Here is a 27103-nt window from a genome sequence, read left to right as displayed (position 1 = left end):
TCCCCAGTGCTGTTCCCCTTCCCCAATTCCCCAAAAAAAACTTAAAAAAAAAAAAAAAAAAAAAAAAGAATGAATTCACATGAAAAGCTAGAATATTTGCTTGTGAGAACCACAACGACAACATAAATTGGTAAATTAAAATGTATGTCAGCAATATAGTCCTAAATTTTGTTAACAGATGACTTCCTTCCCTTTTTCTGAAAAAAAAAATCAAGCATGTTATCAGCAGCATGTCTAAGTTTAAAGCATCTCAATGCATTTGTACCCTTTCTATCATACTCCATTAAGTGTTAGCCTTTTCATTGTCTGTCATTTACTTTGCTCTTGGTTCAGTCACTTAATGGATCTAATTGGTAAACCTGAAGGGTTGTGGAATGGCTTTGACATAAATGGGGTGAAGGGCTCAGATGGTACCTGCATATAATAAATTACAGTTATTATCAATGTCGTTTTCATTATTAATAATGCTCCTCTCTAGAAGATGTGTTGGTTTTGTCTGCCAGATCTGTCTCTATCCGTGCCTCTCCTGATATCTACACCTCCCACCCCCTTTCTCTGAGGGAGTCTTCCCAGCTCCTTGGGGTTTGGCGGGGCTGTGGATCACAATGCCCACTCATGCAGGCTACGAGAGTGGGCTATGACTCATGATAGTCCAGTTACACACTTACCTGGAATTCCCAGATTGGAGGTAAAGCAAAGTTCTTCTTTTATTTTGAATTAAAAGCTCTAAGAATGTAGCCCAAGACTTGTCTAGGGTCACATTCATGTGACAGACCTATAAAGAAGCCAGAGAGACTCTGAAGCCAATTCATGTGCTGTTAAGCAAAGGAAAGAGATAACTGAGTCCAGCTTGACCCTTATCCTTCCAGATACAGTAATCACTAATACCCCATTTATATTCGGTTTTCCGAAACTTGCAATTGGAAAACTTCCAACAGAACATGTTATTAATTCATTCATTAGTTCTTTCTGCATTTATTTATCAGATTTTTATTAGATATCTACCACATGTTGGATTTAAATGGCAAATTATATATCCTGCCCTAGATATTTGTGAGAAACTGACAAGTTGGGCGTCAGAAGAATTTTTTTCTAGGTATGTTTGAATTTTTTAAAGCTCTTAGTCTTTAGGGATGATTGATGACTTTCTGAAGCAGGGCTCTGAGCCCCAATCCATGCTGCACAATCTAAAGCAGCACACTGAAGACCAGGTTACCATATCCCTCATTTTTAAAAAATAGGAGTCCAAAAGTAATTTGTATTATTATTTAGAATACAGGAAGTACAGGAACACACAAATAAAAAAAATAATAATAAAACTATCCATAGACCAACCACCAAGAAGTAACCTCTGTTCCTATACTGGTACATCTGTTTCTAGTAAGACCTCATTTTGTTAGCAGATTCATGCATATCTGTATGTTGAACTTTTATTCACCCATTAAGATATTCTATTCATTTGCTTTCCTCTTCTGTCACAACTAAATTAGATGGCTGTTTAGGGTATCATAAAGATGCTTCAACTGGATAATCAGAGTACTATTTAACTGTGTCTTCTCATTAGGGGCACAAGTTCTGCCTAACTGAGAATTGTCCATGGTCAATTGGTTGTGTTCAGCAGGAGATAATTAGAAAAGATGCCTGCAGCTGCCACCACTTGCGCAGGTAAGCACACACTGGATAGCACATTGTGAGAAATTGTCCATCCTAGTAGACCAAAGAGGAGGCAGCAGAAATCTGGAATGTCCAACTTTTGAGTCTTAACAAGAGTTCCAGCCTCCTCTCCCCACATACAAAGAACACAAATTGATCTTTTAGTTTGCTCATAAATCAATTCCATCAGAAACTGATCCATTAGTTCTTGCATAGAATTTAAGGTTACCCAGTCCTGTTTAAATATTTTGGTAAATTCCACATATCATTGTAGAAAAAAACAAACCATGAGTTTTCCCTCCATCTTTGGGATGGGTGAATTCTGTGAACACACATTCACCTGAGGAGGAGAGACCTTGCTTCTCCAGAAGCAATAAGGGCAGATATAACTAGCCCATTTCAGGTCTCGGTCAATCAGTCATTAGAGTACACAACTTCTCCTTTCACATGGCATCCCCAGTCCTCAATTTTCATCCCTAAGAATATCCCCTAATAGTGAAATTATTAAATAGAGAGACTCTACAGATGGGTTCAAATCCCTAAAGCTACTATAAGCTGGGTAAATTCTCTCTTTTGTAAATATTAAAAGAGCTAATATTTTAAAGATTTGTAATAGTACCTGGCACATAATAAGTGCTCAAGCAATGTTAGCTGTTCTTATTATCTATTTACCCTATTTACCCCATTATCTATTTATCTATCTGCGTGGTACTTACATGTTCAGAAGTATCTATTATAAATAAATGTTTTAAAAGAAACTATATATATATATAAATATATATAACTAAATATATATTATTTTATATATATGCGTATATATATATATGTGTGTGTGTGTGTATAAGGGTAATGCGAGTCCCCAATGTGCACATTAACCACCTTCAAATTCTTAGTTAACTTTTGAACTGTATTTGTGAAGGTTAAGATTCTAAGGCACTCTAAGGAACTAAGCTGGAAAACTAAAAGACCTATGCATAGATTTCAGTGGCTACTCACCACAGGGGATACAGAGTTTGCAGTTCAAGACTCATCAAATTAGAAAAGTTTGGTAAATGACTAGGGCTTCCCTTAAAACTCCAGAAGGGCCATGCCTTAGGAGTAAAGACCTCCTTTCAACTTCTAAAATATCATACTAATTGAAAGAAACCAGATGCAAAAGCCTACATATTGTACGATTTGATTTATATGAATGGATAGAACAAGTAGATTTATAGAAACAGAAAACAGATCTTTGGCTGTCTAGGCTTGAGGGTTAGAGTGGGCATTAACTGTTAAAGGGCACAAGGAAGATTTTGAAGGTGATTTTGAAATGTTCAAAAACTGGATTGTGGACAAAGAAAATGTGATAAATATACACACATATGATGGAATATTACTCAAGCATGAAAAAGCACGCTGACACATGCTACAATTTGGATGAATATTGATGACATTATATCAAGTGAAACAAGCCATTCACAAAAGACAAATATTATCTGATTCCACTTATATGAGGTACCTAGGCTAGTCAAATTCTTAGAGACAGAAAAGTAGAATGGTGGTTATCAGGGATTGAGAATGGGAGAGGGGGATAAGAGTTGCTGTTTAACAGATATAGAGTTTCAGTTTTGCAAGATATAAAAGAGTTCTGGAGATAAAAAATGGTGATAATTGCCCAACAATGTGCATGTATTTAATGTCATTAAACTGTACACTTAAAAATGCTTAAAACTATAAATTTATGTTGCATATTTTGCCATAGTTTTAAAAAACTGAATTGCAGTTACAGTTGCCCAGCTCTATAATTTTACCAAAAATCATTGATTTATATACTTACAATAGGTGAATTTTATGGTATGTAAATTAAACTTAAATTAAGATATTAAAAATACCTGGGGGGGAGGCCTTACCCCCAGACCAAGAGATTTGCCTTAGGACTGACTAATGACAAACTAAAATAAACCTAAAACAAAGATTTCCCTGGCTCAAGGTGATCTTCCAATAATACAACTGTTAGAACAAATTGCACTCTTCTGAGGAAGACAACAGAGTTCAGATTGTCTCCTCACAATATCAAATATGCAATTAAAAACCACTACACATGTGATAAATAGCAAAATTTGAGTCACAGTCATGAGGAAAATTAGTCAACAGAAGCAAGCTATTAGATGATACAGATGTCAGAATTAGCAGAAAGGGACTTCAAAATAACTATAAAATATTTTTTAAATCTACAGGTAAAGATTAATAGGATAGATGAAGAGACAGAGAATTTTAGGAGATCTACAGAATTTGTAGAAAAGAGCCAAATGGAAATATTGAAAGTAAAAAAATATGATATTTGAAAATTTATAATTCACTGGATGACATTAAAAGAAAAAAGAATTAGTGAATTTGAAGACATTTGAGTAGAAGTCATTCAAACTGAAGCACAGGAAAAAGAAAAGACTTTAAAAACGAAATAAACAGAACCTGAATTCCCTGTGGAATAATAGCACATGTAATTGGAGTCCCAAAAGAAAAAGAAAGAATCAGGAAGACAATTACATCTGAAAAAAATAAGGACCAACACTTTTCTAAATCTGATTAGAATCAGCAATGCACAGAGATACAGGAAGCTCAGTGAACCCCAACCAGAATAAAAGCAAATAAAACCACACATGGTAACATCATAAAGAAATTTTTAAAAACAAAAGACGATGAAAAAAATCTTTAAAGTATCCAGAATTTAAAAAGATCCATCCCATAAAGGGAACAACAAAATATAATAATTATGGCTTACTTCTCATCAGAAAGAGCAGAATCCAGATGACAAAGGACAAAAATCTTTAAGACACTGAAAGAAAAAAAAAAGAAAAATCTCTGCCAATCAAGAATTCTGTATTTGGGGCCGGCCGAGTGGCGCGATGGTTAAGAGCTGGCTTGGGACGCCAGAGGGCCCTGGTTCGGATCCCACATATGAGGGCCAGTGACACTGCCCTCCACAGCTAAGATGCTGAACAACAGCTCAACCTAGAGCTGGGCTACCGTGTGTAGCCAGCAGCCAGCATGAGCGGCCAGCAGCCACAGTGAGCTGCCTTCCAGAAGCCGGCGACTGATCTGCTTCACCCTTCTACATATTCTTGGGTCAATTTTTTTCCAAGGTTGAAACTTCCAGAGAGAGTGCCTAACTGGTCAAACTAAGTGATGCAATTCCTTAGCGGTGAGATGTAGGAAGGGGAGAATCCAAATCCTTTCACTTCCAAAGGGGAAGGGAATTTCTACCTAGACTACATACAATTGGGGACCTCCCACAATGGAGGGACGGTGCAAACAGTAAGGAGTATTAAACATTGAACAGTGAAAACAATTACAAGTGTTTACTACAGTCTACCTGTGGACTAACACTAACCAATTATCCCTAAGAGAACTGAGAACGTTCTCACTCTACCCAATGGGAAACACCTGAATTAAGTAACAACTGCATCTGAGCTCTTAATTCAGTGTCTCCATTTGATGTATACGTTTCCCCAGATCTGCAACATGTGGCCTAAATATAAATATAACCACAAGTAATTCACCCTATAAAGTAAGTGAAAGAGAGGAGAAAGAAGAGATATCAGTTAAAATAATTAGGTACAATTGATAGAGTAGAAAGTCAAATATAGTTGAGATTACAGTCCTCATTTTTGCAAATAATCATAAAGCCATTGCTGGCATTCAACCTTCAATGTTATCAGAAGCAGCCACCCATCGGTTCTGACTTTCCTTCTCCTTGGCACATTCCACATTCCCTTTACTTCAGTCAGCACAGGTGGTTGGAGTTCTTTGTTTTGTTGAGTTACCCACAGTTTATGAATGGAGGAGCTGAGCCCCTGGGGGTACAGTATGTCTGAGGTTGCATTAATGAGCAGCATGGTGGATGCAATAAGGAGGCTCCCAGGGATCACCTGGGTTTGATCTATTGGGTTGTCGGAAAAGTCATGACGCATGTTTGCAACCGATGGCGCTAGTTCATTTTTGGAAGTATTAGAGTCATTCGCATCTATGTTATTGCTATGTCATTTGAAAGCTGACGGTTCTAGCTTCATTCTAAATAAACATTGAGCCATTTGGTTGATTTTTGGAGATTTACAACAAGTTGAAGATGGAAGACCAAACTGTGCATTTTTGCCATATTTTACTGTTTTACTTCCATAAAGGGAAAAATGCGCATCAAGCTTGTGAAAAGTTGCATAGTTTACGGTGACAATGCTCTACAAGAACATCAGTGCCAATGATGGTTCACGAAATTCCATGCTGGTGATTTTAATCTTAGTGACTCCCCTTGGTCAGGGAGGCCTACCAAGGTTGATGACCACAAAATGAAGGCATTGATTGAGCCAAACCCACATTACACGACATGAGAGATTGCAGAAACATTGAACATCCATCATTCAAGCATTCATGACCACCTGAAGAAGCTGGGATACTTAAGCAAGTTCGACATTTGGGTTCCGCATGAACTCAAAAGAAATTCATTTGACAGTGCATATAAACATCTGCAATATGCTCATTAAACATGAGGAAAACAATCCTTTTTTTTTTTAAAGATTTTATTGGAGAATTGGGGGAGGGGACCAGCCAAGTTGTTGTTCTTCAGTCTTCGTTGTGGAGGGCACCAGTCACCATCTGGCTTTCTGTCAGCAGTTCGTGGCCTCTAAGCTCAAGGTGCTATGTTCAATCTTAGTTGTGGGTGGCGTAGCCCATCATTGAACAGGCAATCTTGTTGTTACACCAGCTGAGCCATCCTGTCACCTGTTGGCAGCTCAGTGACAGCTCAGCTAGGGTGCAGTGTCACTGGCCCATGTAGGAATCAAACCGGTGACCCTGTTGCTCAGAGCTTGCACTCTTAAGCCAACTCTTAACCAATTGAGCCACTCGGCCAGCCCCACGATCCTTTTTTGAAGCGACTGATAACTGGTGATGAGAAGTGGATTGTTTACAACAATGTGGTGCGCAAATGGTCTTGGTCCCCACATGATGATTCGCCTCAAACGACATCGAAAGCAGACATTCATCAGAGGAAGGTTATGCTCTCAGTGTGGTGGGATATTAAAGGAGTCTTGTGTTTCGAGCTCCTACCAAGGAACCCAACCATCAATTTGAATGTGTACTGTTGGCCCTTGGACAGTTTGAATGAATTCATCATCCAGAAATGTCCAGAGCTTGTTAATTGTAAAGGAGTTGTGTTCCATCGAGACAACGTGAGACCACACACAAGTTTGATCACCCGTTAAAAATTACTGGCGCTTGGATGGGATGTGTTGCCACACCCACCATACTCACCTAACCCTGTGCCATCAGACTTCCACTTGTTTTGGTCTCTTCAAAACTCCTTGCGTGGTATAATGTTCAATTCAGATGAGGCTGTAAATCAGCATCTTTTTCAGTTTTTCGCCAATAAAGACAGGGACTTCTATGAATGAGGAATTATGAAGCTCACTGAAAGATGGCAAAAGGCTATCGAACAAAACAGGCAATATATCATTGATTGATCTTTGTTCTTTATATAAATAAATGACCTTTGAAAAACATACACAAAATACGTCATGACTTTTCCGACAGCGCAATACATCCCTCCCTGCCACCACTGAGATCCAAACTGTATTTTTCTTTGATATCCAATACCTCTTTTAAATTCTACAACACAGTAGTCTCTTTTTATCCTGACTAGTCCTAGGACATGACAAGACTAAAATGGCCAAAAAGCAGTGTGGCACCCAATTCACTAGCATCATTGTTGTATCCAAGTTGGAGGCATTCCTACCTTGAGGCTGAGGCATTTGAACCAACTAAACCCAGCATGCAGGAAGAAGAAGTAAAAAAATTGCAAGCAAATTATTCTTTCTGGAACAAATTATGCTCACAAACCAAGGTATTACTGTAATTGTTCTTTAATTTGCAGACACTAATTAACAATAATTTCTATCAAAAATCTCTTTGGGTCAGACCACTTTATTATCATGCTGATCTTATGGACAATTATGGAAACCATGTCCATTTTGTCTCTGATACTTAAGTGGAGCTGTCTGGCCTCTGCCACCTTTGGGTCCTAAGTCAACTCTAAAATTAGGTAACGCATTTCTACCATGTGGGCTCCTACCAGAATCCCTAGTTTTGAGAAGATAGCTCCTTCCAGAAATGGTATTTTCTTTACCAATGTATGTGTGAAGAACTTGTTAAAGGGAGTGGATTGTAAGATAATTTAGGATATAGTTAGACAAGATATAAGACATCACTCCATATTTCCCATGTATAAAATAATACATTCCTTTATTCTTCACCAATAAATGTTTTTATCTGGCCCAATATTTTTGTGGGTTAGGGTTGAAACCAGGTTTGGGTTAATCAGCCAAATAAATTATTGGCACTACATGCAGCTACTCAGGCTCACTCTGAGAGTAACATATCTGGTAAACACATCCATATTTAAAAATTCAGCCAGTTATATGATTATATTCCTCTTTATAGATCAAGCACCATCAGACATGCCCATATGTACTCTACAGATATCTTCCCATAAAATTTGCAAAGCCCTGGAAGTCTTACCATGTGTAAACCTTTTCTTCCAAGGAGTGACTTTGTAATTTGTACTCAAGTCATGTTGAGATTTAACTCCAGTTATTTCTCTGAGCAAAGCAAACTGTAAAGCAGGTGGAGAATTTAGAGAATAGGCATATCCTCTCTAGAAATCTTTTTCTTCAGGCAAAAGAATAAAAGAGTCTTGAAGCAGGAGAACAATCTTTCCAGAGCAGGGAAACACATAGGGTGAGGATTTGGGTTACTGAGATCTGAGTCCTCTCATGGACCCCATCCCTATGCCCAGAGGCTACTCTTCTCTGATGGATGACTATGTTTCCATGGAAGTGACACACATAGTGGAAAATGTATTCAATTTATGTAATTTGACACCCTTTACGATCAAAATCTGCTTCTGAGTTTTGGTTATTGCAGCCTTATAGCAGCAAGATAATAAATTCTTTCATCATGGTTATACAACATTCCTGAATTTCATTCCATGGCTTTAACTGAGAATTGGAGAATTGAGGGTTTTTTTTACTCTCAGGTTTTAAGCCATTCAATCTTATCAGAAGCAGCCACCCATCAATTTTTCATATCTTTGATGCTGTTTTTACGGTGGTGACAACATGGTCTGCCAGAACCTTGTCCTGATGGATCCTCAATCACAGATATCCATAGGCAATCATTTCATTCGCTATCTTATCACTGCAAGCCATGAATTACCAGATTACCATCCCAGAAAAATAATAGGACATTCAAATCATTCTGCGCTATCTCAGATTGAAAGCCAGTCTCTAATTCCCCATATTTCCTTTGTCTGTTACCTAAATCTGCACTTCCTCATACAAATAACTAAATAGTTTAGTTAGATTCAAATCCTGGCTCTGCCATTTATCAGCTATGTGAATTTATCAAGCTCTCTGCACTTCAATTTTCATCATCTAGAAATCAGGACAGCTACTGCCCACCTCAATGGCTGTCATGAGGATGAGGGAGTTACTACGTGCAAATACTTTAGAACAGTGCTTGGCATATTAAATGTGCTCAATAATCATTCAATCATTGTTATAAAAATAATAGTAATTATTGTGGGGAAAAGGAGGGGTTCTATAAATAAGACAGTCCAGTTTAGTGGGTAATTAAACTATTTCTTGAGCACTTAGTAGGTGTTAAGCACAATGCTAGGTATTTACATGCATTACCTCGATTAATTCTCACAACCTTATGGCTGAATACTATAAATATTCCAATTTACAGTTAAAGAAATTGAGGTTCAGGAAGGCTAAGGAATTTACTCACGTCTACCCTGCCAGATAGATGCAAGTGATGAAGTCTGATGGATTTTCAAAGTCTACATTCTAAATTACCTGCTAACCCAGACTGTCTTATTTTAGAGTAAAACAGATGTTGACAGTTCTAAAATTTGTGGTGAATATATACAAGGGTTTTTTGGGTTTGTTTGTTTTTTTGTCCTTTATACCTAATAATATCCATAATTCACCACATTCATTATTACTGAAATTATTTAATTTCTGGGAAAGCACCTGCAGTCTTACAGAATAATTCCTAACTTCGTGGAAGAAGATTCACTTATTGGGACTTTTTATCTGTGGCATAAACATTTTTTCCTTCTTTGGAGATTTAATGTCAATAGACAGAAAAAAAATGACAATTCAGAAAGAACCTAAGGATGGTTATGGTTATATTTCTAAAGTATTTTTTTTAACTTTTCCATCTTTTTCTTAACAGGACTGATCATTTCATAAAAAAACTGTAGCCTTTAAACCTCTCCTCTCCTCTTTGCAATCACTCAGCTCCTTCACAAAAAGGTCATACTCAGAGAAAGCTGAGCCCTTGTATTTGCACATGAGCCTGATTGCAGTCTCTTTGAGGACAGAGTCAGTTCTCATTAGGCCTTAACTACCAATGCATGTCTAATCCCATCTAAACATCTGTTTCTCAGAGGACTGGAAATGACAGTTTGCCTAATTGTCTCTGGTCCAAATACAGTTATCAGGTGCATATTCTTAAAAAACTATTGTCATAATATCACTCTCCTGTTTGAAGTCCTTCAGGGGCCACGCTTCATTTAAATGAAAACCTTTCCATTTGATTTCCAGTGGCCTGGAAATCAAAGGATAATTATCATTATCCTTTACATGGTCGTTTTTTACTGAGCATCCCCACGCCCACCTCCCTCAAGCCCCATCAGTCTCCTCACTGTTCTTCAAACAAACCAGCCTCTTTCACGCCTTCAATTGCTCATGCTGTTCCCATCTCCTAAAATGTTATTTCTTTTCATTGAACTTATTTGAGGCTAATTTTTAAAGAATCAATGCTGGTATTGCCTATCCATACATTTCATATTTAAAAATTATATCTAGATACCACTGACGTATTCATTTATGAAATAATGTATGTAATTTTCAGAAGACAAACTAAAGTAATATTTACTTCCAGTATTCATTTAATCAGCATGTATTTACTCTGGACATATTTACTCAATTGACAATAAAGACTGTGGTAAACACAAAAAAATCTATAATTCCTCTTTTCAAAGTGTGATGGTTAATTTTATGTCAGTTGGCTGGGCTATGGTGCCCAGTTGTTTGGTTGAACACCAGCCTAAACGTTGCAGTAAAGGTATTTTTTAGATGTGATTAACATTTACAATCAGTTGACTTTACATAAAGCAGATTACCCTTCAGAATGTGAGTGAGCTTCTTGCCATTGGCCAAAGGCCTTAAGGACAGTAATGGAAGGTAAGAAGAAGCAATTCTGCCTCGAGATTGCAGCATAAAAACTCTGCCTGCATTTTCAGTCTGTTGGTCTGCCCCAGATTTCAGACTCAAGATTTCAGCAACTCTCACCTGAATTTTCAGCCCCCCGGCCTGCTGCACAAATTTCAGACTTGGTAACTCCCACAGTTCTTTGTAACCAGCTCCTCAAAATAAATTGCTATCTGTTTGTACATAAACCAATTCTGTTTCTCTAAAAAAGCCTTGGCTAATATATAAAGTTTTCTTTCTCTGTCATAGAGATGGAAACTTGGAAAGGTAAGTGACAGCACAAGACAACAATATATTGCCAAAATAAAGCATTAAATTGGATCTGTCATATTTTTGCTACACACTCTATGTGTTCAAGTATTCCGAAAAAAGATAAATCAAAATGGACTACTGATCTTGGTGACAGCCCAATCACTCAAGCACTTGGGAGTTTAAACTTGAAACAAATTAAAATTATAAAACTAATTTGTTAATATTCCAAACCCACCTTTTCAAAAAGCATAGCCCACATTTGGTCTATTTTGGCTTTTGATAAAGTATGTTTCTGCTGAGATAGAAGAGAAGAGAAAGCATGACATAAACCTAGGTAAAACTAATCTTGCAAGTTGATAAAAAAAAACAAAAAAAAAACTCCTTCGTGAAAATTCTCTTATTAAAGTGTCCTGGGAATACCCTAGTTGGAATTGAAAGATCCCAATCTAAAACAGGCCAGAAAACTGTGGTTTTCCAACTTACAAAAAAAAATACAACAAAAAAACCTGAACCAAACTGTGTCATTTGCTTCATTAGAGAGGCAATTTTATTTTAACATGACATTTTTTAAAAGACTAAGTTGTTTCATTTTCCCTGTTTCACCCTACTTTTTGCCACACCCACACTTTCTTATGCAAAACATTTCTAAATTGGGCAACCTCAGGTTTACCTCCCTTTTCACCACAGCTGACATTTTTTATGTTATGGTTGTTCAATCATAATTAATCGATGGGATACACAACCCAGAATAAAATATTAACAATACAGCAAACATTTTTGTATAAAAAGCCTTAATGTCTAAAAAAGGACTGTTATTCAGATTATACAAAGAACTCTTAAAACTCAACAATAAGAAAACAAACAACCCAATTTAAAAATGGGCAATAAAGCTAAACAGACATCTCACCAAAGAAAATATACAGATGGCAAACAAGCATATGAAAAGATGCTCCACATCATATGTCACAAGGGAAATGCAAATGTAAAATAACAGTGAGATACCACTACACACCTATTAGAATGGCCCAAAGCCAGAACAGTAACAGCACCACATATTGGCAAGGATGGCGAACAACAGCAACTCATTTATCACTGGTGGGAATATAACTTGGTACAACCACTTTGGAAGACATTTTGGTAGGGTCTTCCAAAAGTGACAAATTACCATTCAATCCAGCAATCATACAGTTTGGCAGCTACCCAAACAAACTGAAAACCTATCTACACAAAAACCTACACACAGATGTTCATAACAGCTTTATTCATAATTGCCAAAACTTGAAAGCAACTAAGATGTCCTTCAGTAGGTGAATGGAAAAAATAAATGATGGTATATCCAGACAATGGCATATTATTCAGTGCTTGAAAAGAAATGAGCTATCAAGCCCTGAAAAGACATGAAGGAAATGTAAATATACAAAGTGAAACAACCTGAAAAGGCTGCATACTGTATGATTCCAACTATTATATATGACATCTGGAAAAGGCAAAACTATGGGGACAATAAAAAGATAAGTGGTTCCCAAGGGTTGGGGGGAGGGAAGGGTGATTAAGCAGAGCAGAGATTTTAGGGAAGCGAAGCTGTTCTGTATGATACTACAATGTGGATACATGTCACCATACATTTGTAAAATGTGTCTAAAGACACCTTCACAAAAGCATCCAGAATAATGTTTTGACCACATATTTGGGCACTGTAGTCCAAACAAGCTGACACATAAAATTAACCACCATATCTCCTTCTAACCTAAGTCTTGAGCAATCTCATTGCTTTCTTTCATTGAAGTTCCCCCCAGCACAGTGCTGTCATACAAGTTTTTTTGGACATCCAACCCCTTCCTGAGAGAAAGGATGATAGCATCTCTGTTTCTATGGAAACAATTCCTTTAGCTTTTAAGAAAAATATAACGCAGGTATAAGGGCAAATGTTTATTTGTTGAATGGTACACTTAGAGTTCAGAGTTTTTCACCTGGTGAAACAACAGATTCTGTTTTAATAGAAATTCACAAAGCAACTCTCTTCTCCTGTATCCTGAGCCCTGAAAGCAATTGCCACTTAACAACAAACTTTCTTTTTCACCAGAATATCCCTTTAAAAAGCCTCTAGATTTTAGGAGCAAAGTTGGCTGATGCAATGCACTTAGAAAATAGCAGTTTTTCTTGAGATAGAGTGACCATTTATCTTCCAAACCAGTAGACTTTGAGAGCCAAAAGAGTTTTAAAAATAATTAAGAGGTGTTAATTGGTCCATAGACTTCAAAAAGGGAAAGAGGAAATAGAATCATCTAAAGTTTAGTTGCCAATGCTGTCTGAAATGTAAATGTTGGTTGACATTGACTGTGTATCTGAAAAATATGCTGGCTGTTTCGTGCCTGCCTGAGCACCTGGTCCATGAGTGTTGCTTGTCAGACTACAGCCCGCGGGCCACATAACAGGGTGAGCTGATGGCCTTCTCCCTAGAATAGCCTTCTCCCAGGCAGCAGGATACATGTCCACTTGGTGCTTCTACCATTACATCTGCTAAGACTTGCTCAAAGAAGTGCTGTCCTCCCTCCCCTTGCAATAACAAAGCCAGTTTCCTCAGGCCTTGCAGACTTTTGGAAGCCTTCTCCACCATCAGTGTTCACCAAAGACTCTTTGAACAGGTGAGAAAATATAACCTTGATCTCTCTTCTTTAGCCAGAGATCTTTCCCTTTCTTCTCCGCTGGGTTTCAGAAAAACAAGAGGCATTAGAGGAGGCATCAGGACTTTACCCATATTTTTTTGAGTCCATGTCTTCTCATTTAGAGAGAAAAGCCATCTGCTTCCAGGGCCCACTTCTAGAATTTGAAAAAAAAACCAGTCAGGTGTAATTCATATAAAAAAGGTAAAATTCTTAGTCCATTTCAAAAGTACAACTATGCAATGAATCCATTCATTCAATAGATATTTGTTGAGCACCAGTGTTCCAGGCACTGACACAGGAATAAGCAAAGTAGACAAAGATTTCTGTCATTACGGAATGTAGGCAGAGGGAGTATTGACAACAGTTCATGTGAACAAAGATTCAGTGGATTTACTTGATCTCTTATGAGCAAATCTGATGTGGCTGCTACCAAAAAAATAAAAATACAAATTAAGACTGCATTAGAAAAAGCACATTGTCCCGACTGAGGGAGATAACAATTTCTCTATACTCTTTGCTAACCAGATTCTAACCTTCCTATTTTGTTTGTTTCTGAGAAGAATATTTTAAGAGATCTTGATGAAGAACAGAACCTATAAAAATACACTGAAGAATAGAATGGAGTAACATGGAACATCTAGATAGCATCAATATGCCAAAGCTATCAGGCAGTATGTTTTGGTTTAGTATGAGGAAGAGGCTGATGAAATTGCCTGGATAATTATGACCAAGATGGCACCATCAATAAATCTATGTCCCTCTGAAGGATAGATTATTTTCTGTAGGATGGTGAGGGTTTGGTTTTAGACATTAACTTTTAAATCCCAGCAGGATATCTTGGTGGAAATTCCCAATCGATTATGAGATAGGCACCTGGAGCTGGATACCAATGTCAGAGAGACAGCTTTGGAAATTATCCACATAGAGGGGCATTAGAGAAGCAATGAAGGAAGGTAAGTGCTCTGGACTCATCTTTCTTCAACAAATATTTAAAATAACCCCAGAGAGCTGTGACATCCAAAAAGAAAAAGATTCCACTCTCCTGAACTAGAGAGCATGGGGGACAATGGGACACTTGGATGCCCTCAAAATGAGGCCTCCTCTCAGTCCAACAAAGGGGCTAAATTTAGAGGAGTTTTAGTTGCTTCATTACTAAGATTAGAAAGTTACTGAATAACTTTTTTTTTTTTGCAAGAGGGTAATAAATAATGAAGCTGAGATGCTGAAAAAAGAAGAAAATGTATGTTATCTATAAATTGAGAAAACACAATCTTTAGGGAATAACAAAAGAGCAATAGAGCCAACTCAGTATTACTCAGCAATACTGCCAACTCAGCTGGGAAAAAAATGAACAGGAGGCCTCAAGGTTGTTCAGCAACACCCGTATAGTCCAAATATTACCCAATGTCAAGAGAAATAAGCTCACACTATGAGAAGCCATAGCCCACTATTAATCACTAGAGAGAATGGGAGAAAAGGGAAAAATAAAGGTAACACTGGTACCTTTATGACAAAGGTAAGACCTTTGGGATGTGGGACTCAGACATATTATAAAAGAGCAATGTAAGTTCAATTCAAAAATAGCCTGGTGCTAATGGTATATTGTCAGAACTTGTTAGCCTAAGAGTGGCTGGGTGTAATAGAGAATGCTGCAGCATGGGATGCTCAATGTGGCCTATGGGAGATGAACATGAGAAGGCAGGGGTGAAGCAATAAAAAGTGGAACTGGAAAGTAAGGGACAAGATGACAGGCCAAGGAGTTCGGTAATGGGATTTATCAGAAATTTGTAAGCAAGGGGAACAACAGATTTCTATTTAGGTTGGAAAAGGGGATGCCAGTGCAGATGCACACAACTGCCTGGTGGGGGCCAGAGACCCACGGAGGGAGGCCAGTGGCAGGTTTTCACAATAAGGTGGGCAAAGGCTGCACAGGGCTTGTACTAAGGAAACCCATGGAAAAAAAAAGGGTGGGGTGGGAAGAAAGATGTTGACCATTGTTTTTTAGTAAAATCATGGACTTTAGGAAGCAGTTCTCTAATAGCCAACTTTTTAGCCATAATCCCTCTTCTTCTCTCATGCCTTTTTATAAATCAGTCAGTCCATCAGGCAATACAGCTTCCTTGGAGATGAAGAAGAAAGGTATATATAAGAAATATCACCTCACTTAGCAAAATAAAATATAGACACTCCTGGTCTTCTTGTAGAGCTTAAGAAAGGGTGCTGCTAATGCATGGGTTCCTGATGCATCATCCTCCATTTCCTCTTCTTTTTTTTTTTTAAAGATTTTATTGGGAAATTGAGGAAGGGGAACAGTGTTGGGGGATTGGGGAAGGGGAACAGTGTTGGGGAATTGGGGAAGGGAAACCGCCAAGTTGTTTCCTTCTATCTTAGTTGTGGAGGGCGCGGCTAGCTCAGCTCCAAATTCAGTTGCCATCCGGCCGCCCGTCGGCAGCTTGGGGCCACTCAGCTCAAGGTGCCATGCTCAACCTTAGTTGCAGATGGGCATAACAGGTGGCAGGACGGCTTAGCTGGTGAGAGCACGTGCTGCTAACAACAAGGTTGCCAGTCTTCTTCCTTTTGAGAGTCTCTCTTTTGTCATGCCTGCAACACATGGGTCCCAAAGGATGTGGATTCCACATTTAAGCTCTGATTATAACCAAGCAAAGTTCTTTCCATGCTTCCTTTTAGCACTGCCAAGAACACTATGACAACTGAAAGCTTGTAAGGACAAAAGACAAAGGAAAGCTTGAGAAAGACACCAGATCTTCTAAGCTCAACCCTTGGAGCAAGCCTTCAGGTCACATCACAATTGTATTGGATAACCTCAGCATTTGAACACACACAGTCCTGAGTTAAGTTCAAACGCTAACTCTCCTAAAGACTCTTATGACCTTAGCCAGGTCTTCAAAGGCTCTACGTCAGTAATGTCTGACTCAAACGGGAGTGGAGGCAACTTAGAAATAACATTTGAAAAGCAACTGATATCAGATGGGCATATATATCAGTTAGTAATTTAATTTGCCTGTTAGCAGAAGAGACCCAACTCCAGTGGATCAAACACACAAGGGGTTATTCTCCTACAGAAAAGAAGTCCAGAGGTAGGCAGTCTAGGACTGGTATGTCACCTCCAGAAGTCTTCAGGGGCCCAAACACCTCCTATTTTCAATCCTGAAAGTCACTTCATGGTCAAAATGGCTGCTGGAAACAATGGAGGAAGAATTCATCCCTCCCTTCTAGGGAGACTTCCCAGAAGTAACTTACATTTACATCTCATTGACCAGAACTTAGTCATATGACCATACCCAACTGCAAGTAGACTGGGAACATCTAGTTTTTCAGTTGGGCACCCTTCCCTGGGTTCTTTCACAAAAAAGTGAGAATTGACATTTGACAGGCAATTAATACAGTGTCTGCTACAACTTATTAAATGTTAGTCTCCTTCTCTTTCAATATAAAAGCATTTAACATAGAATTTAATATCACATCCTTGGTTGTTATTCATCAGTGGTACAATAAATGGCCAAATGAAAAATATTCCTGCATCTTTTAAAAAATTATTGATATAGCATCCAAAATGTTCAGTGTCCCTTGACATAGGCAATAAATTAGTTCCAGAACAAAAATCCATCTCTAGTGATTAAAAGAGATTTGGTTCATTTTCCCTTTTATCAGGTGAGAGCTATATTTTTTTATTTTGTCATATTTTGCTTGGCTTGCCATTTTGCACTCAATTTTAACACACATCTTAGTCTAAATTTCAGACGCAATTCATCTCTAATCATTTTCTTAATTGGCTCCTTTACTTGTCCTCTTATTTTTAATGATTCTTAGAGCATTTGCACTTCAGATTCCTTTGAAAGTTTAAGGAAGTTGAAATAAACAAATCCAAAGATTTAGTGCTTGTTCAGAGTATTTCTTTTATTATTCTTCAACTCCAGTGCTTAAATAATTAAGAGATAGTTGAAAAACTTAGCTTCCAAGGCACTATGTAGAAAAGATTACCATTAAAGTAATGCTAATGATCTCTTACTATCTAGAATACAATAAAAGTTTTCATTCATTTCAAATATGCTGCTGTTGAGTAGGCAACAAACAACTGAAATCCATTCTAAGGAACATTAAAGCCTTACACAAATTTCCAGAACTAGAATTGTTTGTGGCCAAATGCTTTTAAGGAACTAAATCTAACATGACAGGAAACAGGAATTGCTACATGACTGCATTTAATAAAATAGACATTTGAGAAAGGAACAAAAAAATCACAAGAGAATTGGAAAAACTCTTAAGATAAAAAGCAGAATGTGACCTATGATGCTATTTAGAGGGCAAAATGCTGAAAAGTTAACAGTTAAAGAGTACTCAATGGTCATGGCTTTAAAAAAAAAAGCATGATGGTAAAATTCATTGGGTTAAAACAAGTGAAGATGTATCTTTTCTTCTTTTCTCAGAGGCTCACTATCAGAGAGAGCATATTAAGAGGCGAAGGAACAAGCTGAGGTAAAAAGAAGAGTTCTGATCATCTTCAACTAGAAAGAAAGCCTATTTTTCAAAATGAACCTGCTGTCCATTCTCTTCACCTCACATATCTAGCCCGATTTCCCACGACACACTCCAGCACCTGATCCTCCCTGGATTGACCTTGGTTTCCTCCCAGAGGCACAGCGGAGCTGCGTGCATCTTCAATGTGCCATGCACAGCCCTGCCTCCATGTCTCCCCTCATCATCTTCCCTCCTTAGGAAAGTTTTCATATTGCTGTATATTAACCATCCTTTCAGGACCTGCTAAAGCCTTATGGTTCCTTAAGTCACTGCTATCGTTGTAATCTTTTTTCTTAATTATCCTATACTCAGGCTCTGACATACAATGCAGCTTAAGTACAGACTAACAACATTCGAGATCCTTTTACATATGGTGGTTTTATGACTAGAGGGGAAGTCACCTGGACCAGAAACCACATTCCATCTCCAGGTGACCTAACTGTGCCTGATGCAAAGCTGAGCACAGATAGAGGACGCTATAGAGAGGGCAGCCTAGAGCCCAATCCCTGCATGTGTGCTTTTTCGCTTTTCTCATTATATGCCATTTAATACATGCAATTATTAACTCTCTCCCAGGAACAATTAACCATTGGCCCCGGACCATCTTTTGATGTCCTTGGTGGTTGTCCTCTTTGAGAATTGAAGCAGCAAGGAAAGGAGAGAAGTGAGTTGAAGGGTTTGAATTTCAAAGACTGAATTGGCTTTGCTTTAAAGGACTTTGCCCCCTGACACCCTCAAAAGGATCTTCTGCCTAACCCTGTAGGATTCTAACAACCACATGGTCATTTTATTTGGTATTTGCCAGGAAGTCTAGGGGGTCCATTGCATTTCATGCTCTTTTTTCCTCATATCATTCAACAACTATTTATTGAGCATCTTCTATATCTCCAAGGAATCATCCTACATACTGGGAATACAGCATTGATTCACGTAGTCAACCCCCTGTAGTGGGTTGGATAGTGGCCCTCCAAAAGATTTATATATCGGTAACATAAATTCAACTTACTTGGAAAAAGGGTCTTTGCAAAGGTAATCAAGTGAAGGATCTCAGGATAAGATCATCCTGCATTAGGATGGGTACTAAATCCAATGATGTCCCTGTCCCTAGAGGAGAAGGGGGAAATAGAAACACAGACACTGAGGAAAAACATGGAGCAAAAGGCCACATGAAGACAGAGGCAGAGGCTGCAGTGATGTGCCTGGGAGCCATGCAATGCCACAGGATGCCAGCAGCTACCAGAAGCTGGAAGGGGCAAGGAGTCCCCTCTAGAGCCTTCAGAGGGAACTCAGTACTGCCACGGCCATGATTTCAGACTTCTGGCTCCAGAGCTGTGATAGAATACATTTCTGTTGTTTAACCCACCAAGTTTGTGACAGTTTGTTTTAGCAGCCCTAGAAAATTATTACATCCTTTCATGGAACTTATCATCATAATGAAGAGACAAAATAAACTAACAAGAAAGTGTAATATTGTAAGCAGTGAGTGCATTAGGAAAACAAAACAGTACAAGGTAAAGAGTGTCACCAAGAGCTACTTTAGATTAGAAAGTGTGGAAGACTAATCTCTTCCAGTATTTCCTGGGAAATGCTCTTTTTGAAAAAAAAATGTATACTGTCCAAATTCATTAATTTGTTTAGCAAGTTTTCCACATGCATATTAAAGATTATTTTCTTCTGATAATTTTAAGGTGTTAGTGAGGTGGTAGCATTTCCAGATATCTGGTCTAGAGTATCGTTGACATATTACGAAAGACTTGGAAGGGACAGTACAAATTACACTGGATTGTACCCATTGCATATAACTTAAAACTAAAACAAAGTTGTGAAATAAATCACTTATCCAGGAAATAGATAACAAACGTCATCACAATTTAACATCATCCACATCATATTTCTTCATATAACAATTAGTTGCGTACCTATTGTTTTCATGGTATTATGCAAATATTGGGGATACAAAATAAAATAAAATAGATATGGTCCCGTGATAGGGGCATCTACAGTCTATGGGGAAATATTGACATTAAATAAGTCATTTCAAATAAAAAAGAATGTTTAAAAACAAATATAGGATGAGGGAGAGGGTAGGGATCAAACAGGGAGTGCTGACAATAAAGACCTCCTTAGCTCATGTATTTCCTTTCTTCAACAAATATTTCCTGAGGGCCCACTATTTGCAAGGCACTGTTTTAATAACCTGGGATATATCAGTGAACAAAATAGGCCAAGATCCCTGTTCTCATATGGGATTCTGCTACGAGGGGAGACAGTCAATAACAGATCCAATGGGTTATTTAATATTTTACAATAGGTAAGAGCTATGGGGAAAGGAAAAAGTAGAACAGGGTAGGGAATATCGGAAGTGAGAGGCAGAAGACAAGCTTGCCATTTATATAGGGTGTCAGGGAGGGTGTCATTGAGAAGGTGACATTTGAGCAAAGATTTAAAGGAAATGACAAAGTTATCCAGCCAGATACGTGAGTAAAGAAAATTCTGGCAGTAAGAACAGCCAGTGCAAAGGCCCTGAGACAGCATATACCTGGCATATCCAAGGAGCAGCAAGCAGCCAGCATAGCTGAAGTAGAGGGAAAAAAGAAAGAGGAATAGGAGACAATGTAACACGGGACCAGATCCTTTAGGGCCTCCTAAGGTATCATGGAATTTACTTCTCTTCAAATGAATCATCATATTGTCTCAGTTACTTCATGGTTCAACTTTAATGTGTTCTTGATTATCACAGATATTTACTATTGCTTACAGAAAGTTTATAATTTCATTCCCACATAACAACCACGTATGTATTCCTCCCTTCCCTTGCTGCTACCCACACACAATACAGGAAAATTGCATATCAATGAATAGAAGGGCTTGCCAGAACTCTGACAGGAAAACGGCTTTAACACATTTATTAAAGGTGAAAGAATAAAGTCCATTCATAAATCAAAGTGAGGTAATTTTGAAGTGTCACCTAGCCCACTATCACTCTGGAAAGGAATGGGAGCAAAGATGAATGGCCTTCCAATTTACATGGGCTGGGGAGTGGGGAGGGGGGTGGACATCTGAGCATCAAGTCAAATGCCTGAGCGTTTTTCATCCCGTCAGCAGTTTAAGGTAAAACTGGGTCAAGGGAAAACTTTCCACTTGGAGCAGGACAATGAGAAAAAAATTAAACTGAAACATTAAGAAAAGGGGAGAATTTCTCCTTATTCAAAAGCACAACCTAAAAACCTGACAAGAAAACAAAATGACCCAGAAGACAATCAGACTTTGATGCTGGTCGTCGACTGGTCGTTCTGAGAGACAGGACTGCCCTACTCACCCAGAGGAGAGCCATTAGATGGGTGAACAAGGAGAAGAGAAATCTTGCACAAGTGCAAATACCAGAAACCCTTCATGCAGTTTTCTTCTTCAAGTGAAATCACCCTAGCATCACATAATTGCAAGCCAGGAAACTATTAGGTAAGAACGGGATTTACAGCAGTGGGCCTCAGTAGAGTTAGCCTCTTACACCTGAAACAGCCAACCCAGATGTCTTTCACATGACATTTCCAAAACAGGCTTAATGGTCTTAAGATATCATGTTTTGCATCCACCTATAAAATAAGTAAGTCCGAGGGATGCTGTGTATAGCTTGGTGACTATAGTTAATAATACTATATTGTATATTTGAAAGGTGCTAAAAGAGTAGATCTTAAAAGTTCTCATCACAAGAACAAAGTTTGTAACTGTGGTGATGAATGTTAATTAGACTTATTGTGGTGATCATTTTGCAATATATACAAATATTAAATCATTATGTTGCACACTTAATACTAACATAATGTTATATGTCAATTATATCTTGATTTTTTAAAATATATTTTTAAGGAAAGTCCTTATAAATTGTCAACATTTTTTGGGGGGGTGGGGCAGGGCAGTGGAGATGGGAAGCTGTGTTTTGCATTTATCTGAACTATAACTTCTATAACTGTGAACAATAAAAAATGCATCAATCTCCATAAACATAGACTCTTTTAAACAAAAGGTCTTGGTGATTATCTTAGAGAATACCATCATTTTACTAAGAAAGCTGAGCTCACTAGACAGAGGATATGAAATAGTTCCATGTCTTTGTCAACCGGTTAGTGTTTTTAAGAGGGGAATTTTGAAGTTTTGAAGGAAGTCAAAGTGGTAGAAACTCTGCTTAATTTGTTTCTCCTCCTGTTAAAGTCAGCCCCGTTCCAAGAGGGGCACTTGCAATACTCAACTGCAGGGGGCATCATTCATCCTGTAGCCTACAGCGTGGTTCCTTCTAGAGGTGTGCAGCACAGCCTGGGCGGAGGTACTCAGCTGTCCTTCCCAAATGTTCCTTTAGTTATTAGTCTTGGGTTAGGTAAAAAGATGCACTGACTCCCAGCATAGATTTTAGAATGCACTGCTTTGGCTTCATTATTTCTGAAGTTGGTTAAGTGCAAAGTTCGACTGAAACCAAATCAGAAGAGCTATTCAGAAGATATTGCATTTGTAGGGGAGGGTAAAAACTCTACCTTACTAGGTTCTATGGAAATTAAACTGACAAAAGACAGACTAACAAGAAAAAAACAACAGTTTATTAACATGTGCAAGGCACATACACACGAGACTCAGTGAGGAGTAACTCAAAGGGGTGGTTAGGACTTGGGGCTTAGGTAGCATCTTAACAGAAAAACAGTGAATTTGTGGTTAAGTGCTAAGACAAAGGAAAAAGGGTTTAGGAAACTGTGGGAAGGTAAGTATATGGGGGAAAACTAATGGAAGATAAGGGTTATTACAGTAAGGTTTATTATGTAGATTCCTCTCCTTTCTCTCTGGGCAGATAAGGGAGAGCTGTCACTCAGGATTTTGAATCTAAGACTTGCCCTCCTGTTCCTGGGATGGGAGAATGAGACAGCTTTACAAGTGGAAATTTATGTCCTGCTTTTAGGCAAATGAGAAAAAAGTAAAGGGCTTTTTGGAAATCTGGTTCTCAATTATCTTCAGCTGAAAATAATCCTTGTACCCAAATGGCATATTTGGGGGTTGCCTATTCTGTTCCCCTACATCATTTCCAGCCAAATTGCTAACAACCCCTGTGAACAGGAGGTCATGGTCTCCATGAGCAGAAATGATCTCCTCAATTCCAACTTCTGCAATCCCAATTCAGGTCATCATTAGCTAGATCTATTGCTATGGGTTCTTCATGATAATACAGAGTTATTCTCTAGCTGCTCAACGTGTTCTTACCCAGGAATTTCCTGGCTTGCAATTATGTCATTATAGGGACTAGAGATCGTGGTTTTATTTGAAGAAGAAAATTGCATGAAGGGTTTCTGGTTCAACACACTTTTAGAAAATACTAAGTGCCTGTTTACAGATGATTTTTTCATTGGAAACATTTTAAGTTGGACTCCTTTGTTAGACCATCTAGACAGCTACAGTTCTCTTGAGATAGGAAAATTATAGGCAGTCAGGGAAATTGCCATGGTAGTGGGAATCATGGTGGAAACCATAACAAAACCAGGGAAATAATTTTATTAGCTAACAGATAGGTTTAAGTCACAGGACCCACCAGGGTCACAAACTCAGGTGGGGGAGGAGGAAGGCCTCTTTTTCCAACACAGTGATTCCCAGGTAGAATGCATATCTCCAAAGTGGTTATTTCACATAAGATAAGACTGTCAGGAGTCCTTTCTTCAAAGCCAGTCTCCACTAACATACTCCTTTCAGAGCAGAGACATTGATTAAGCTAATTAGGCTCTAAGGAAGCTAAGCAGTTTCCAGGAAACACCTCCTAGGGGCTGAGCAACAAATGTGGCCCCAACAAGTGCCAGCCAGCCCTTCTCCCCAGACATACAAAAGGTATAAAAACAGAAACTTTTGCCTCAGCTGTGGACAACCCAGTCGGGACCCCCTCTCGTTTTGAGAGCTGTTATTTTCTACTCTAATAAACTGTCCTCTGTTCCAAACTTTACCTCTCTGGTCCATGTCTCCATTCTTCGGTGCTGCAAGACCATGAATAACGGGAACATACGAACACGAACACACACACACACACACACACAGCACACATCCAAAAATCCTGCATCACTCTCACCAGTGAATTGAATTTACACATCACTGCAGGTGAGTTTCCGCCAAAGAGTTAATATTGTCCAATAGATACAAATGCATGGAAACTTCAAACAACAGAGATGGCACTTACCAACTCAAAAGACTGATCCTTTTCAATTTTTATATTTATTATGTTCAAATCTGTTCCATTTCACAAATATTTCTTTAGATTTGATTGTGTCCTAGGTGTGTGTAAGGCGTACCCTTCGTCCACAGCCTGTATTTGGTCTGCATCATATATGCAAATTATAAATGTAAATTAATTTTCTAACTATAAACAAATATCCAGAGAGTCAGAGAAACTAAACTTTAAAAATGCTTTTTGTCAAATATTCAGTTACCTTGGAGTAGCCTCATTAGGCTTAAAAGTCCAACAACTTGATATTAACACTCAGGTCACAGAACTCTTTGGGCTCTTGGCAACATCCCCTAATCTACCAGGATTCCCATCCGTGATGCTGATCTTCCCTATACATTCCACAGACAGTATACTAGACAAGGTATGTGTATCCAAAAGAATCTCAAAACACAGCCCTGGCTTTCAAGGATTTGATGACATGCACAGTGAAGAATTCTTTGTTTAGCCAAACCTCGGCTCTGCTGAAGATCAGCGAGCTACATCACATGACAAAGGTAAAATGCACATAACTGTGGTCTGCAAAGTGAAAACGCACAACTGCTATCAAGAACAAGTTGGAATGAGACAAGGAGAGAAACCGGCAAGCAAACTTGGAATGATGACGATTCGGCAATAACAAAATGTCAAAATACCTCAAAGAAACTTTTGCTGAAGGCATTCCAAATGTCTTTGCCAGTGTCAGTCGCTATTCCAGGAGTTGTGAATTTTTGCACTAAAGCAGAATGTCCACAGACATCATAAATTACGATAGGGGAGCTTGTGCTATATTAACTCAATTCAATCTAAAACAGAAAGCAACTAATCCTTATTCATTTCAGAAGCAATATATTTGTACTATCACATTTGTAATATCAATATTTAATGCCTCATCTTTAAAACACCTTCTTATGGGAAAAAAATCTGTTACTTATTTTGTATACTATTGACGAGAGAAAGAACATAATTGGGGAAGGTTAAAGAAAAGTGAACAGAGAAAGAAAAATGTGTCAAATATTAAAGAACAGTATACCAGCTGTTTTTATAAAAGAGCCCAGTTCTGGTAATTGTAAAGCTACATGACAACAGTTAGAGTTGTGTAACCGTCAAATCTCATTAGTCTGGGATTCTGCAAGTAGGGGAAATAAAATCAATTTTCAGCACTGGTGTGAATAATCCAATATGTCACTTTGTCTGTGCTGTAACAAAGAACCTAATAAGCCCTTCTTCAGCCAGGAAACCTTTAAATAAGGCAAGTTGATAGTGAGAATAATTAAATTATGCTGTTGTTTATTCACTCCTCCTATTGGCAAACCATGATCATTATTCATCAGTCTTTCATTTTCTAGTCATGGTACCTGATGCTATATTTCTAAAAGCAGACGATTCTAAATGTCTGTCATCAGGACATTCACAACTTTTGCCTGTTAGCTGTGGAATGTTTTTAGCTTTGAAGAAGGCATTATTGAGCTCATTAAATATATACAGATGTTTTTACCTCAAAAGAAACACAGCTTTTTCTAAAGCAAATGCTAATGGGAATATAATAAATAACTTTCAGGGTAAGGAAGGGGGAGAAAAAGAGAGAATGAGAAACAGGAAGCAAAGAAGGGAAGAACATGGTGTCTTATGTACGAGGTAAGATCATCAAGATGTAAACACTCTTTTTCTCTCCTGGGTTCTAATTTATCGACCTTTCTAATTCACTTTACTCATGTCAATGTTGTCATCAGTTTCCAAATTTAAACGGAGACGAGTAAAGGAAAAACCAGAACTCACTTAGGTAGTGTGCAGCCTTACAGGTAGTTTCACCCACCCACTCTTTTGAGAGAAAGCCTTTCCGAAGCCAGGAAGTTCAATGCAGCAGCGAACAACATATGGAGGAGTACAAAGATTTAAATGCCATTCCTGAGTCTATTCCTAATAGCCAGTCTTTTCTTTAAATTTCACTGATCCCTGTTTCCACATTTGTAATTACATTTCTGAGATAACCTTGAACTAGCCTCCCCAGCTCCAATCTTTTCTCTGCTCATAGCCATCCTCCATGTGGCTGCCAGAGGTATCTTTCCATAGCACATACGTATTCACGCTGCTACCATGATTAAAATACCTGCCGCCTCCTCAAACAGGGTGAAACCCAGCTCCCCTAGCAGGCCAAACAAGCCCTTGGCAATCTAACACAACCAATCTTTCCATCCTCATCTCCTGCCGTGCCCCTCATGCTACCCTCACACCGCCCAATGTACTCACTGTTCCCACCACACTTTTGTTTCCATATGTGCTGTTCCCACTGCCTGGATCCCCTCCTTCTCCCTCTCCCACATCTCTACTGTAACATCACAGGCACCTCAAGTTCTTTTCAAACTCATGGTCCTTTCAAATCCTGGATTTCCTTGGGGACAACTTCTCCAAGCTTCCAGGCCAGCGTAGCCCTTTGTTTTAAAATGCAAATTTTTTTT

General features: G+C 38.4%; 1 protein-coding gene across 1 annotated transcript in view; it reads left to right on the top strand.

The window, feature by feature from the left end:
* Positions 1-1637: 1637 nt before the first annotated feature.
* The window catches only part of SMLR1 (small leucine rich protein 1), a 57473-nt gene continuing 32007 nt past the window's right edge, over positions 1638-27103 (top strand). Inside the window, 1 exon segment of the mRNA XM_019663466.1 lies at positions 1638-1665. Within this exon segment, the coding sequence (XP_019519011.1) occupies positions 1638-1665 (28 nt within the window).

Source organism: Hipposideros armiger, unplaced genomic scaffold (assembly GCF_001890085.2).
Source record: "Hipposideros armiger isolate ML-2016 unplaced genomic scaffold, ASM189008v1 scaffold_391, whole genome shotgun sequence".
NCBI classification, from domain to species: Eukaryota; Metazoa; Chordata; class Mammalia; order Chiroptera; family Hipposideridae; genus Hipposideros; species Hipposideros armiger.
Note: the sequence above shows the minus strand (reverse complement) of the source record. Positions and strands in the feature narration are given on the sequence as shown.